A 14,525-nucleotide genomic window follows, 5' to 3' on the forward strand; every position below is an offset into this window, starting at 1 on the left:
TGAACTTCCATAGGAAAGGTGCTCACCCTGATGCGCAGGAGCATGTCTGCATACCAGGCTCCTAAGCTGAGGAGAGAGGGGTAGGCATAGCGGGTCCAGGACTCGGGAACGGTGTCGTAGAAGAGTGCATTTGCCAAGTCCTCCATGTCGGCCGTGATCGTTAGCTCACCCTTTAGAAGAGACACACGGGGGCAGCTTTAGCTGAAGGCAGCAGCTGGGGGATGTGCTGGGTCTGAAACGCAACTGCAAACTGGGAATGTTTCGTCCGAGAGAGCGGCTTCCTGGGCTTGGCCTCCTGCGTACCTTGAGCCCCAGGTCCAGCTCCTTCAGCGAGCGCCTCATCTCATGCATCAGGGAGTTCATTCTTTCGCATTCCTGGAAGGCGACCACCACGTATGGGGTCTTCTCCTCAGCTTTAGCCATGAGCTGTGCCATGATGAAGGGCTCTGGCAGCCGCTCCATGATTTCATCAAGGACTGACTTCACCTGGGAAGAGCAGGGGAAATGCTGTCAATTAGCAGACCACAGCCTTAGTAAGATTTTTCTGTTCTGCCGGCATGTTTTTCTGTGCTTTCTCCTCTGTTACTAATACTCTATTCCTTTACTAACTGCTCTTAGATCCTGAAGAGCTGCAGCTCTTTTGATAGCCAAGTTACTTAAATAAAACCTGGACAGCAATGTCCTGCTGAGCCAGGACTGCAGCATTTGTTGTGAGCTCTGCAGCAATAGGCACTGAGCTGGGATCACTCTGTACTGCCTTGCACTGGTAAGAAATCACTTGTTGCCACAGGGCATATTCCCCATCCGTTGTGTGAGTGTCTGTGCTCCCCACCTGCACTCGGAATCGCCATCACTTACTGTAAGGAGGCAGAAGCTCCACTTGCCTTTTCCTCGCGGGAGCTGCCCACGCCACCTCCCGCGTCCGACTCCTTGGGCTGCATCTCCAGAACGGTGTGGAAGAGCCTGTCGGAGGTGACGGTGAGGAAGCCGATCTCCGCGTTGGGGTGCAGCCCATACAGGCAGGGGCTCTCGGGGGGCAGGTTCGCATCGATGTACGCGTGGTAGCCCTGCACACAGGGCAACACCGGTGTTACTTTAGCGCATCCGGACAAAGGAGTTGAGTGGCTCCAGCCTTGGGAACGTGGCACCGTGGTGCCGTGGTGGGGGCACAGCTCCTGGTGGTTCTTATTCAGGGTGGTTTTTCACTCACCTCTTACCTCAGTTTTTCACTTTCCCAGCCCCAGGAATTAGTTTTGCAGCTATTTTACATGTTTCCGCTATTTTTCCCTCTCCCCTCCCCTTTGGTTATAGCATGAGGGAACTCTTGACTAGTGAACGCTTACCCGAGCAGTGGGTTTCCACAGCAAACGGCAGTGCTGATCTTACCTTGTAATCCAAGCTGGGAGGGACCAGGAACCCTGGAGCCAAGTACACTTCCCCGTCCAGCATCTCCACGCGGATGTACTCGCTGAGGTACGTGCGGCACAGCCGGCGGTCCCAGTCATCCGTGATGTGCCCCCCGTACATGATTTCACCAAAGAGGTACCGGAGATCGTCCCACGGCACCTACAGGGAGCAGCTCACCATCGGATTCTTGTGGCTGCACACGTGCTGCAGGGCCACAGAGCTCTTGGAATGATCTGTCCAGTGTCCAGGGAACCGATGGACCCTGGACCACAGGGTCTCATTGACCAAGTGAAGGGGGCAAGACAGGGGACCTTGTCTTGGGTGTCTCTTGTGTTCAACCACAGATACCACCTTGTCCTGGGCCATCCATACTTTGAACCCATTATCTCATCCTTATTCAGATCAGTGTTGATCATGTCTGTAAGGCCAAGGGAAAGCAGGACTCTGCTGAAGGTGAGACCTCAGTCCTACTCATTGCATCCTCATTCTTGGGGCAGGCTTTGCCTTTTGGGTGAAATGTCATTTAAAAATACCGAAACAAACCCAACCAGCCACTGAGGCACCAGCCAGAGCGAGCCCTTGTCCCCACCTGGTGCTGAACCCAGCCCAGGAGGACTCTGCACCTTCTCTGCTGACATTTTAAGAAGGGTTGATTGTCATGGTGTGTTTTGTGCTGGGGTACAGTGTCTTTGTCAGCCCCTTACCTTGGGGTTGGCCTCCAGATAGTTGAACAGGATGTTAATGGATATGGTCAGGTCCCCGCTGTTGAAGGGGTAAGGTCTGTTCCAGCCCTGGGCACCAAACTTGCGCCGTTCAGCCACCACTGCGTGGAAGTAACAGAGTGCAAACAAGATGCGTTTGAACTCGATTTCTTTGGTGCACATCTCCAAGGTATCCTGCAGTGGAATGAAAGGGAGAGGGGATTGGCAAGTGAGTAAATATCCCTGTAGAGAGGAGGACAAAGGAATCTGATGGTTGTTTATTAAATAAATAAACATGAAGTTACCTTTTAAAGACTTGCTGATTTGTTAATTTTTGCACTCATTTGTTTATAAGCAGCTTAGGACTACAGACACACACATATACATAGACCCGCCCCTGCTGACAGTGCCGGCAGCTCGCTCATGGCACCAAGCTGCAGCAGCTCGACATCCAGCCTTGGGAAAGGCACGAGCCATCCAGCACCCTCCCTGGTTCAGGAGCCTGGGGTCAGCTCTGGTTACTCCCAGATCACATCCCCACAGGTGGGGCTCTGGGCACACAGGAGGATGTGCTGGGGCGGGCCAGCTGCTGTGCCTGCAGCGATGGCCATGCTGATGCTCAGCCCGTGGTACCAGGGCCAGGGTGAGCCCTACACAGACCTGGCAGCTGCGTGCAGTAGCGGGTACCTGTGTGAAGAGGTCGAGGGCTTGGTGCAGGTTGGCGAATATGCCCGTCGGCGGCTCGTTGGTGATCTTGATGGAGTTTTCCAGCAGCCCCTGCGGGATGATGTGGGACTCGGGGGTGGGGGCCGGCTCGGCGCTCATGAACAGCCGGTAGTCGTTGTGGCTGCCTGTGCTGTACTGCTCCACTCTCTTATCCAGCGTGCGCAGCCACCGGGCCACCAGGTGGATGTTCTGCAACAGAAATTCTCCTGTACCACTCAGACAAGCCTGGACCCAGTGGCTGCGTGGGCTGAGACCGCGGCTCTGCATGATGGCAAATCCACCGGGATGGGAGCCTGAGCTTCAGCCATCCCGCGTACTCCACTGGCGCCAGTGGGAACACCAGGGATGGGAGAGCCCAGGGGCACTCTGAGCCATGGCTGGCAGCAGCGCTCACCACCTACCTGCAGGATGACCCAGTGCCCCTGCTCAGCTGCCACCTCCAGGGCTCTTTCTGCCATCGGTTCCTGGCCCTGCCCCAGTGACACGTTGTGGATCCTCCCATTTTCGATGGTGAAGTTCAGTTTTCTGCCTAGGGAGGGGAGGAAACCACCACAACCTGAGACCCTTTCTTGGTGCTGTCGGTACACGGAGGGGCCGCGCTGGCCGCTCGTGGCTCACGCCACAACCGCAGCAGCCACTGAGGGCCAGTGCTGGTGAGGAGGGGGCAGTGGCTCACCCAGGGCCTCCACGTCTTTCAGGGGGTCGACACCAGGGGAGAGAATGAAGAAGAGCGGCGTGGAGGGGCTGCTCTCCTTGTACACCTTGGCAAGCTCAACGCTCCTTCCTTCCACATACTTGCTCCCCATCTTCTCTTTCACAAAGGCCCTACAGAAAAATAAACCCATAATGTGAGTTAGGACCAAGCATGGTCACGGCTCAGCCGGTGTGGTGATGCCGCGGGGCTCTGGCCAGGACAGCACCTGATGGCGTAGGTCATCCTGTCTGGCCGCATGCACCGCAGCATGCACAGCTTCTGCAGCGCAGACTTGTTCTTCCACTCCTTGGGGAACACCTCCTTCTCTGGCAACTCTGACTCCACAAACTTCTTCCATCGCTTTGCTGAGCCCTCAATGTCACTGTCCAAGTTCCTGAACTCCTCCATTTCTGAGAGCACCTTCAGGTCCCACAGAGAGGGGACAGATCACTGCTGGGCTCTCGGGGACCCTGGGGATGGAGGGGACCCTCCACTTGGAGGTGCTGCAGGTGACCCCGCACCCGCCGCGCTGCCGTCGCCTCGGCACAGCGGGCGACCAACCTTGATGGCGCCCCAGCAGCGGTGCTGCAGGAAGTCCACGGGGGACGTGACGCCGGTCTTGGAAGGGAAGCGCAGCAGGAAGTCCAGCTCTGCGGGGTTCAGTTCTTTCTTGAGGATGAGGACCTGGCAAGGTGAGAGCGCAGCTTTGCCACTGCCCCGGCACACACAGCCCCTGCGCGAGGGCTGCACCTCAGGGGCGACACTGCTGAGCATCCAGCAGCAGCGCGCAAGTAAGAGAACAGCCTGCCTAAACCCACACAAACTCACGTACAGGAAGATACCACAGACAGCCCAGACCCGTGCGCAGTACCTGGAAGGCAACCTGGGCCAGGAAAATGAGTTTGTCTCTCTCAAAGAGCCCCTGTGCTGTATACACATAGACCGAGTAGGTGATCTCGTCCGTCAGGTTCATCACCCTTTCCTTGATGTCATCGCTGGGCGTCGCGCGCTCGATGGCTTTCTCGAAGATCCCGTGGAACGCCTGGGGAAGATGCAGCGGCAGCTCAGCGCCTGCACCGCGGGGGGCTCGGTACCAGCTGAGGCACCACGAGCCCCCAGCCCAACCCCATCCTTGCTCCGCGCCTGCCTTGAGAGAGAACTGGTAGATGGGGTTGATCTTGTTGAGGTCGCTCAGGATGAAGTATAGCAGCGACGCTCGCTCTGCCACCGGACGGTAGGTCTCTCTAGCGACGTTTGTTTGCGTCTCGGTGACTTTTGCTTCTTTGACCTGGCCGCACACCAGGGTCGGTGTTACCAGCGCCCTGGCACGTGCCCAGGCAGTACCCAACCTCTGGCTGAGTGCCAGGTGCCCCAGGACAGGTCTTGCTGCCTCACTGGAGCACCTCACTTACCTTTTCCTCTATTTCCATGGCCGTGCGCTTTGTGGTTTCCAGGTTCTCCACCAGCACCGTGTCCCCCAGGAAGTCCCCCCCAGCAGCAGAGAGCCAGGCGAGCAGTGAGTCCTCCAGCTCCTTCAGCTTGATCTTGAAGTCGTTCTGGCTCTTTGTGAGGTTTGCCTACAGCACCAGCACACAGAGACACGCGGCGGTCAGCCACCAGCTCACGGCGAAGCAGCACAAGCGCCTGTGGCAGCACCAGGCTCCATGGGGCAATGCTGGACCCATGGTGGGCTCTGACCGGGACTCACTCTGCTCTTGGTCAATGGCAGCAAGCTGCTGGAGCTGAGCTCTCACCTCTCCCTACCAGCAAACCCCTGCAGCAAGCCCAGACCCCTCTGCCATCACCTTACCGGCAGCCGGGTCCGTACCTTCAGAGCCTCCAGGTCTGGGTGCTCTTTGGCCACCACAGCAGCCAGAAGCTGGTCCTCCAGTCCCTCCCGCGTCACCAGGAAGTTGATGAGGGTGCACTGAGCCTGCACCTCTGGCTTGTAGTGCGGGTTGAAATATTTGGTGTGCAGAATCAGGCGGAAGCTTGGGTTATATTCCACTTCTTTGTCTCCTATTCTGATGTACCTGTTTGGTTAATTAAACATTAATTTCCATGCACTTGGCAGTAACTCACCACAGACAATCCCTCGACTCCAAGTGTTGCTTCTGGCCACGTGAGCTGTATTTCTGTGGCCAGGAAAAGGTGTAGCGAGGGCAGAAGTGCCAAAGGCTGAAGGGGCAGGAGCTAGAGGTGCCCTGCCACAGCCTCCCTTGGCTTCGGGGCTGATGCTTCTTGCAGGCTCCAAGTGACAAAACAAGGGAGCCCCTGAGCCCCATCCCCGCAGTCCTGGAAATAAACCCTCCCAGCTTATCAGACCTTATTGCAGATGCACAGGGAACATGGTGTAAATCACTAAATGAACTGGATTCTCAGACCAGGACAGTCCTAAAGTCACATCAACCACAGATATCCCCACTAGGAAACACCAGAGAAAACTGGGAGATGTGGGCAGAGGCCAGGGCAATTACAGAATCACCTGGGTTGGAGAAGGCCTTTAAGATCAAGTCAAACATCACCCAGCAGTGCCAAAGCTACCACTAAACCATGTCACCTGGGGCCTCATCCACACAGTTTGTGAACACTTGCAGGGATGGTGACTCCAGCACTGCTCTGGGCAGCCTGTTCCAATGCCTGAGCACTCTCTGGGGAAGAAATTGTTCCTAATCTCTGATCTAAAAGCAGGGAAGGGTCAGGCCCCAGCTGCTTTCTTGCACAGGGGTGCAAATCAGCATTTTAGGGCCGCAGTGGCTCCTTGGAGCAAGCAAAACTCCTTGGCACCAAAGAAGAGGGTGTGCTGACCTGCCCTTCTTGGTGGTGTTCCTGCCCAGCAGCTGATCCAGCACCGGATCCACCGTCTCACCCATGTCTTCGATCAGCAGCGTCTGGCCCTCGGAAACTGCCCGCTCGATGATGTCCAGGTAGCTGCAGTGGGACGGGAGAGATGTGGGGTGGGATGGGGGGGGGGAATGCACTGCATGGGGTGAGCTGGGGTGGGTACCCTGCAGCGACTGTGCCCTGTGGGATCCCCGTGGTGACCCCCAGCCCTGGCCCTGCAGAGGTCTCAGTGCCCCATGAGCGCTGCTACCTTTGCATGCCCTGGTTTGATCAGGCCGTGGATGCCCACAGCATCCTGCATCCCCCCTGGAACCTGCGGCCATCCTGCAGAACCCAACCCACTTTTTCTGGCCCAGGCAGACGGCCTGCAGCTCCTGCCCGTATTTGTTCTTGATCCACTTGATGCCCTGGAGCTGGGTGTCCACAATGAGGGGCCAGCGCTCGGTGTTGCAGAGGATGGTGGCATTCTCGGTGGACGTGCGGTTGCTGGGCAGCCCCTGGTTGCTCCAAGTTGCCACGTCAGCAGAGTCGGTGAGGAGGCTGAGGGGGTCCAGCCCTGGCGTGATGGGGATGGGCACCTGCGAGAAGGGGCTGTTGGGTGCCCGCAGAGGAGAGGGAGCCCCTCGGTGCCAGCAGGCATGGGGATGGGACCCGTGGCCACTCACCTCCAGCTTGCTGAGGAAAGGGATCCAGTGCTGGTCCAGCAGCTGCACCCTGTACTTCCTGGTGAAGTAGCCGACGTAGGACACAAAGGCGGAGATGAGCAGCACGTCCCCATACACTGTGTTCTCCTGCTCCCTGAGCATCTCCACCGACTCAGCCCAACGCACGTTCTCGGATGCCAGGCCCCCAACAAGCCTGGAGGGGTCAGAGGAAATGGTGGCTGCTGCGGGGCCAGGGGACACTCAGCTGTGATGCCCCATGGCCCGTGGGATTAACCCCTCTCTTGATGATAGGCTGCTCACACCAAGGCACATGGCTCCTTGGCTGTAATCCCCCACCCTCCCCAAATCTGTGTCCCTGTTCATGCTCCAGATTCTTCCATCTGGGGAGGGTACGGGGGGCTTTTATGCTCCCATGACGCCCGTGCCACTGTCACCAGGCAATGCCAGGGAGCAGCGGGCAGGCAGTGCTTGCACGGTACCTGTTTGCCAGCGTGATGACTCTGTTGGTTGCATCAGCCTCCTGCTGACATTTGAGTTTCTCAGCCGTAGCTTGCTCAAACTTGGCGGTGAGAGCGGCCAGGTTGGCGTTCAGCTCCTTCAGAAGACAGCACAGCTCCATCACCTCCCGCACCCAGCGCGGGGAGCTGCCAGAGGCTGCTGCGGTGGCAGCACCACCACCCTTGGGGTCTCCGGGGGGAACGTGCACTTACAGCCACTTTGTTCTTGATGTGAGCGAGCGTCTCCTGCGCCTCGGCCAGCTCGGCATTGGCTTCCACCAGCGCCTGCCTCTTGGGCTCCACCTCGCAGTACACCTCGTAGAAGCGCACGATGTTGAGGCACCAGGAGCACAGGCCCGCGGCAGCTGTCGACTTGGACATGATGAACTCCGGATCAAAAGTGGGGTCTGACTGGTAGGGCCTGGAACAGGAGAACACACCAGGCTACAGCCCCAAGCTGCACCCCCGGGGCTGCCCATGGCGGGAGGGCAGAGCAGGCGCCTGGATCCCTCCTGGCCCTTGGACCACACAAAGCTCACTGGGTGATGGACTCTCCTGGATGCTGTGCCCAGGGCTGGGAGAGGGACAGGAACCAGCCATGGACTCACATAAACGCCTTGAGACAGGACTCAGGGATGTGCTCCTTGTCGTACTTCTTTAAGGCATCAAGGAAAGTGTCTACTTTTCCCATCATAACTTTTGCTGCCTTCCAGCTCCTATCCTTCGGAATGATGCCCTTGGGGGCTGTCAGCACCATCACAGCTGCTGTCACGTTCACCACTGCTTGGGGTGGCGACCCGAAGGACTTCAGCTCTGTCAGGTTGTTCTGGAAAGGGACCATGGGGCCACTGAGCATCACCCTGGTGCGGGGACACCGGCACCAGCCAGGAAACCACTTCCCACCGCAGGGTCACCCACCTTGTTGAGGGTGTCGAGGGCCTCCTGGGCAGCGACGAGCGCTGGCTCTGCCTTTGCCAGGTCGGTCTCGCAGGCTTGCTGCTTCTCAGCCACGATCTGGGGAAACGAGGGGGCGGGATGGGATGAGCAGCCAGAACCAACAGAGCTCCGTCCCGTGTTGGACCCTGGCGTGGTGGGCACCAGCTCACCTTGTTGATGGCCTGGACCTTCAGCTCCTCTGCATCAGCGATGGCTTTCTCCTTGCTGACCTTCTCTGCCTCAACACCCACCATGTGGATCAGTTTATCTGTGTTCTCATTCTTCACCTTCAGCTCTTCCTCCTGGATCGCCAGAGTGGCTTTCAGGTCTTCCACCTGGATAGGGGAGAAATGGAGTGCATCAGAGGGTTGATCCTGCTGAGCCCTGCCCAGCCTCACAGCAGTGGCTCGGTACAGCTCAGGGACCTCATGGCCACCGTGACAGCCCTGCAGGGATGCGCTTCCTCTCGCCTCCCTGCATCAGACACACAGGGGATGCAATGCATAAGTGATGCTGTGGGCAGGCACCTGGGACGCCGTGCTCTGCAGCTTCATCAGCCCCTTCTCCAGCCTCTCGATCTTGGCTGTGAGCTCGTCCCTCTTTTTTGACAGCAGTTTCTTGTAGAGCTTTATCTGCTCCAGGAAGGTCTTTGGCGTGGTGTAATTATAGCGCCTTTCCACGGCCAGGTAGATCTGGGATATCTCCTTAACACTTATGTGGACATATGCCATGAACTTGCTGATGGAGACCTTGACCTCGGGCTGCAGCAAGAACACAGGCAGTGAGATGCTCTGCCAGGAGCACAATGACCATGCAGACACTGTGAAGTGCATCTCTGAGAAACGCAGGCGACCACAGCACTAATGACACTGATGCTTGAGCTTAGCTCTGGTTTCCTGCCTCTTATTCTCTGGGGTTAACTTGGGCTGCACGGGGGAAAAGCTACTGTTTCCAGGCTATCTGTGGTGCTGTTTTAATGCCAAAAGGGAAACGAGGAACTGCTCAGCCCCACCTGCCCAGTGTGGGGCTGGCTGGAGCCCGTCCCTGGGCACGCTGCAGCACGGAGAGCAGCAGAGGGGCAGGTCGTGCCCCAGAGCAGTGCCAGCACAGAGGGCTGTGCACAGACACGGCGTGCCCTGACCCAGCGTCCCGGCTCACCTCGATGTCCTTTGTCTCCTCCAGGAACCTGCTGCTGACGGCCACGAGCGCATCCTCCGGCCACTCGTGGAACCAGTCGATGGCCGCGCAGTTCACCAAGGCAGGGAACCTCCTTGCGCGCACCCGCAGCGTGGAGCCCACCGGGGAGAAGCAGAGGATGACCTGGGGCAGAGCACGGCTGCTGAGAGCAGTGTCAGCAGTGCTGAGTGGGGTCTCATAGGGCAGGGGGGATGTCAGCAGTGCTGAGTGGGGTCTCATAGGGCAGGGGGGATGTCAGCAGTGCTGAGTGGGGTCTCATAGGGCAGGGGGGATGTCAGCAGTGCTGAGTGGGGTCTCATAGGGCAGGGGGGATGTCAGCAGTGCTGAGTGGGGTCTCATAGGGCTAGGGCTGGGGGGTTGTCAGCAGTGCTGTGTGGGGTCTCATAGGGCTGGGGGGATGTCAGCAGTGCTGAGTGGGGTCTCATAGGGCTGGGGGGATGTCAGCAGTGCTGAGTGGGGTCTCATAGGGCAGGGGGGATGTCAGCAGTGCTGAGTGGGGTCTCATAGGGCAGGGGGGATGTCAGCAGTGCTGAGTGGGGTCTCATGCTGCTGGCAGGAGCACCACTGTGTGCTGCTCATCCCGATCTGCCCCTGGGGCTGGGGGGTTAGGGCCCCACACTGTAATGAACCAGTTCTGTGTGTCCTGTCTGCAAGCAGGGAGCACCGAGAGCCCCCTCCCGAGTGAACACCCACCTTCAGCTGACGTCTGGCTTTCTCTATAAATACTTTCCAGCAGTTTTCCCTTGTATCTTGCAATCCAAAGTATTTCACTTCGGGTTTCATGGCATTGAAAATGTCTTCTAGTTCATCATCCTGGAAGAGCCCCGGCACCTCCCCAGACGCCAGGAAATCATTGATTAGGACCAGGAATGCTTCTTCAACAACTTGGGAGTCTGTCATCAGGAACACGGTGGGGATGTTCTTCACTGCTGCCTTCACGTACTGGGCGGCGAGGTCCAGCTGGGCAGGGGAGAGAAAGCGTCATGCCCCCTTCAGCCCCTCCACAGTGACTGGTGCAGCTCAGCACCCTTGGGCTGCCCTGGGAAGCCAGGATGGTGCCTTTGGAAAGGAGCACTTGGGAAGGAGCTGGGTGCCACCTGCTCTGCTCAGGCAGGGTCATCTGCCAGGGCTGCCTGCACCACATCTGCTCTCATGAGCAGCTCCTGCCCGTCCCTTGGGGGGGTGTTCAGAAAGCACCTTTGAGCAGATGGCAGGGTGCAGCAAGGAGAGCAGAGCCGTGCGCACCCGCCCGGGGGCCTGGAGGAAAGCTGCGCTCACCTTCAGGTCCTGGATGCTGTAGCCTTTCTTCAGCATGATCTGAAACACTTTCAGGTTGCTCATATAAGCTGCCAGCCGTGCCAGGCTCTGCTTTCCGCTGCCTCCAACCCCCACCAGTAGCGCGTTGCCCCAGGGAGACTCTAGGATCCGACTGATTCTGCAGATATGAGACGCTGCATCTTCAAAGAGCACCTGAGGAGAGCGGGAGGGGAAAGCTCCGTGCTCTGAATTTCAGCTGGAAAAGCAGCAAACACCCCAAAGCGAACGAGCCCAAGCAGGACGCTGCGGGAGGTGCGAGCGCTGCCTCACCACTCACCAGGTTCATGGCCGCGTTCACCTTGTTGTAGCTGTCCAGGGCTTCCCCCAGCAGCTTGTTGAGGGCCGGCCAGCTCGGCACCGGCATGTACTTGGGATCCCCCATGCCCCGGGCGAAGTGGCAGAAGATGTTGGGCTTGGCGAACAAGACGTCCTCGCCGAGGTTCTGGGAAAGGCAGTGCCGGCTGTGGGACTCGGCCACGGGGCTCAGCTGCGGGGCTCATCCCCACCGGGCCGGGGCCCTCCCTCATTTTCCAGCACAACTTACCTGAAAGTACTTCTTGCAGGTGTCCCCCAGCACCTTCCTGAAGGTTGTTTGATCCTTTTCATCGACGAGCTTGTCTCTGTACACCCGCTCCGCTTCGTGCAGCCAGAGGCGCACCAGCTCCACGGGGCTTTTCAGGCACTCAGGGGTGGAGAACAGCAAACCCTGACAAACACATGAGTCCCTCAGTCTTTGGGGGCTGTCTTATGGCTGCTTGGAGCTGAGTTTAAAAGGCTGGCTTTGGGAACTTAGTGCTTTACAGCGACATGGTGCACTGCAAGGACTCATGATGCAGGAAAAGAAGGAATAAGAGTGACAAAGGAACACAGATGTGCTAGAGGAAACAGCCCTCGCACTACCTGGAATACGTTGGAGAGGTCCCGCAGGTTGAAGAGGTAGTGGAACTTGATGGCTGTTGGCAAGAAGGTGGAGGCGACTTTCTGGTGGAGGGCTGTGGGCAGGAACTGGGGGTGAGCAGTGGGCACGGGGCTCCCAGTGCTGGTGCCCGCCTGTCATGGTTTAAGCCCAGCCGGTAACTCAGAACCATGCAGCCGCTCGCTCACTCCCTCCCCGCTGCTTCTTCCTCCCCTGCTCCCGGAGGGATGGGGAGGAGAATTGAACAAACGTAACTCCCACGTGCTGAGATAAGAGCAGCCCAGTAACTAAGGTATAACACAGACCACTGCTGCTACCACCAATAATAATAATGATGATAAGGGAAATAACAAGGGGAGAGAATACAACCGCTCACCACCCGCCGACCGATACCCAGCCTGACGCAAGCAGTGATCTAGCCCTTCCGGGTAACTGCCCCCAGTTTATATACTGGGCATGACGTGCTGAGGTATGGAATACCCCTTTGGCTAGTTTAGGTCAGGTGTCCTGTCTCTGCTTCCTCCCAGCTTCCCCTCCTCCCTGGCAGAGCATGAGGCTCACGAAGTCCTTGATCAGGATAAACATTACTGAGCAACAACTAAAACCATCGGTGTTATCAGAGCTGTTCGCAGGCTAAAGTCAAAACCACAGCACTGAACCAGCTACTGGGAAGGAGAAAAATGACTGCTACTGCTGAACCGAGGACACTGCCCCATTCCCCCCGGAGCAGCAGGGGCTCACCCAGTGCTGCTGTGACCAGCTGTGACTGCAGCTCCTGCACAGCCACAGGCATCTTCTGCAGGGCGAGGTGCTGCGCGAGGATGGTGCTGTACACACTCAGCAGGGCCTCCTGGCCCGGAAAGCTCACGGCAAAGACGCAGAAGTGTCGCTGTGCCCAGGGGCAAAAATTCAGGCAGGAGTTTTGCCCTGCATAGGTTGATGCAGGCATCCTGCACCGTGATGTCCCCCATCCCATCCCATCCCATCTCACTCCACCTTGGTCCAGTCCCAGGACAGTGAACCTGCTGGGACAAGCCCCCATCCCTGTGTATCCTGTTTACCTGCAGCCTGGAGTCGATGGTGAAGGACCCTGTGGTCGGGTTCATGCAGGCCACATACTGGCAGTTGTGAATGTCCTTCAGGGTCAGTTTGTTCCTGTCGTACCTGCACAGGGACCAGCACTGTGATGCTTTCCCCAGGGATGGGTTTCTCCAGTTAGACTGTGCCCCAAGAGCCCCATGAAGCCCCATTTGGGGGGGATGTGGGAACAGGGATCCCCATTTCCCTGGTGCTCAGCAAAGCCTGGCACTGCTCTTGGCAATGCTACGTGGGGCCCTTCCTGCACCCCATAGCCAGATCTGGCCCCAAGCCTCTCAATGGCAGCTGGCACTTGCCACCTCTTCCCCCGTCTCAAGGGAGCCTTCTGCACTGCACGGTGCATTGCCAGGCACCAGGAACCCCGCCAAGGCTTCCCCGCTGGCGCTGGCAGTGCGGCTCTTTGCTTTGGGTGGGGTTTGGAGTCCCCAGCAGGGAGTTTTCCCATTCCTCTGCCAAAGCCTTTCCCGCAGCTCCAGGAATGAGCAGGCTGCGGGGGAACAGGAGGCTCAGCTCTGCAGCAGTGTGGTGGGGGGAGGCAGCACGGGCAAGGCACAGCTGGGAGAGGTGCCAGCATGGCACGGGATTGCCAGGCAGAGGGGCACCAAGGCCCCATGGCAGGGGCCACTGGCCAGATACCCACCAGTGCCCGTGGTCCATGTGCTGCCGGATGAGAGTGTGCGGTGCCACGGTGCCGTACTTGTCCACCTCCGGCATGTTCATATCGTCGATGAAGTAGATGAGCCGCTTGCTCCCGGGCGGGCCATAGTTCCTCCCAGATTTCTTCTCCAGAGGCTTCTCAAGGACAGCTGCAGTGGGAGGAGGTGAGCAGTGGGGCAGTGCTGTGGGGCACAGCCCGGAGTGGGGCCGGCTGCTGGCTCGGGCTGGCCTTACCCTGCAGCATGGCTGAGGTGGTGTAGAAGTTAAAAGGCACAAACTGCACGAGGTATTCATCTGTGCTGAGCGTCTCGAGCTTGTCCCGCATCAGGGCTGACTTCCCCGTCCCCGTGTTGCCCACCAGCATCACCGGCCTTTTCTTCTCCATCAGCAGGTCCATGAAGAAGCGCAGGCGGACGGTCTCGGTGGTGTGCACCAGGGAGGCCTGGGGAAACGGCACCGTCAGTCCCTGGAGCTCGCCTCTTGCTGCCGGGGTCGTTTGCAGGCAGGTGCCGAAGCCGTGCCTGGCTCTCCCAGCAATGCCGGCTGGCCTCACAGAAGATGCTTTCTCTGCACAAACCTGGTCCCTCTCTAAAGCAAAAGTCTGAGGCGCTTGGTTATTCTAAAGATTTTCTGACCAAAGACAGGAGCTCTCAGAAAAACGAGTCATTAAAGCAGCACAGCCCAGACCCTGAAACTGTCCAGTGGCTTTGCTCAGCCACCGCAGGAATCAAATTCCTCCCTGGCCCTTGGCCCCTGGCCCTTTCCCTGACACAAGCCCCCTCCCTCAGGACAGCATTTCAAAACACATGTAAATAAAGCTTTAAAGCACATTTTTGCTTTCAGACAACAGTTATTATTTCGTGAGAGCCT

At 58.1% G+C, this 14,525-nt stretch overlaps 2 protein-coding genes across 2 annotated transcripts in view; one reads left to right on the forward strand and one right to left on the reverse strand.

Annotated features, from left to right (window-relative positions):
- ARL16 (ADP ribosylation factor like GTPase 16) overlaps positions 1–14,525 on the forward strand; it is a 251,534-nt gene that overhangs the window by 58,072 nt on the left and 178,937 nt on the right. The window lies entirely within an intron of this gene.
- DNAH17 (dynein axonemal heavy chain 17) overlaps positions 1–14,525 on the reverse strand; it is a 33,370-nt gene that overhangs the window by 1,677 nt on the left and 17,168 nt on the right. The window contains exons 47-79 of the mRNA XM_057409654.1: positions 13,890–14,097; positions 13,639–13,804; positions 12,962–13,064; positions 12,642–12,789; positions 11,885–11,976; positions 11,529–11,690; positions 11,262–11,426; positions 10,946–11,137; positions 10,361–10,627; positions 9,629–9,790; positions 8,998–9,231; positions 8,641–8,805; positions 8,453–8,548; positions 8,143–8,360; positions 7,748–7,955; positions 7,517–7,632; positions 7,038–7,230; positions 6,715–6,950; positions 6,337–6,459; positions 5,357–5,561; positions 4,941–5,105; positions 4,676–4,816; positions 4,400–4,570; positions 4,090–4,212; positions 3,755–3,948; positions 3,511–3,659; positions 3,236–3,363; positions 2,796–3,023; positions 2,112–2,303; positions 1,387–1,566; positions 885–1,067; positions 304–486; positions 27–170 (exon numbers count right to left, since the gene is read on the reverse strand). Coding sequence (XP_057265637.1) covers positions 27–170; positions 304–486; positions 885–1,067; positions 1,387–1,566; positions 2,112–2,303; positions 2,796–3,023; positions 3,236–3,363; positions 3,511–3,659; positions 3,755–3,948; positions 4,090–4,212; positions 4,400–4,570; positions 4,676–4,816; positions 4,941–5,105; positions 5,357–5,561; positions 6,337–6,459; positions 6,715–6,950; positions 7,038–7,230; positions 7,517–7,632; positions 7,748–7,955; positions 8,143–8,360; positions 8,453–8,548; positions 8,641–8,805; positions 8,998–9,231; positions 9,629–9,790; positions 10,361–10,627; positions 10,946–11,137; positions 11,262–11,426; positions 11,529–11,690; positions 11,885–11,976; positions 12,642–12,789; positions 12,962–13,064; positions 13,639–13,804; positions 13,890–14,097 — 5,640 coding nt within the window. The remainder of the gene's footprint in view (positions 1–26; positions 171–303; positions 487–884; positions 1,068–1,386; positions 1,567–2,111; positions 2,304–2,795; positions 3,024–3,235; positions 3,364–3,510; positions 3,660–3,754; positions 3,949–4,089; positions 4,213–4,399; positions 4,571–4,675; positions 4,817–4,940; positions 5,106–5,356; positions 5,562–6,336; positions 6,460–6,714; positions 6,951–7,037; positions 7,231–7,516; positions 7,633–7,747; positions 7,956–8,142; positions 8,361–8,452; positions 8,549–8,640; positions 8,806–8,997; positions 9,232–9,628; positions 9,791–10,360; positions 10,628–10,945; positions 11,138–11,261; positions 11,427–11,528; positions 11,691–11,884; positions 11,977–12,641; positions 12,790–12,961; positions 13,065–13,638; positions 13,805–13,889; positions 14,098–14,525) is intronic.

Source organism: Pezoporus wallicus, unplaced genomic scaffold, assembly GCF_028554395.1.
Source record: "Pezoporus wallicus isolate ANWC-B61680 ecotype Strahan unplaced genomic scaffold, APGP_CSIRO_Pwel_v1 contig_12974, whole genome shotgun sequence".
NCBI classification, from domain to species: domain Eukaryota; kingdom Metazoa; phylum Chordata; class Aves; order Psittaciformes; family Psittacidae; genus Pezoporus; species Pezoporus wallicus.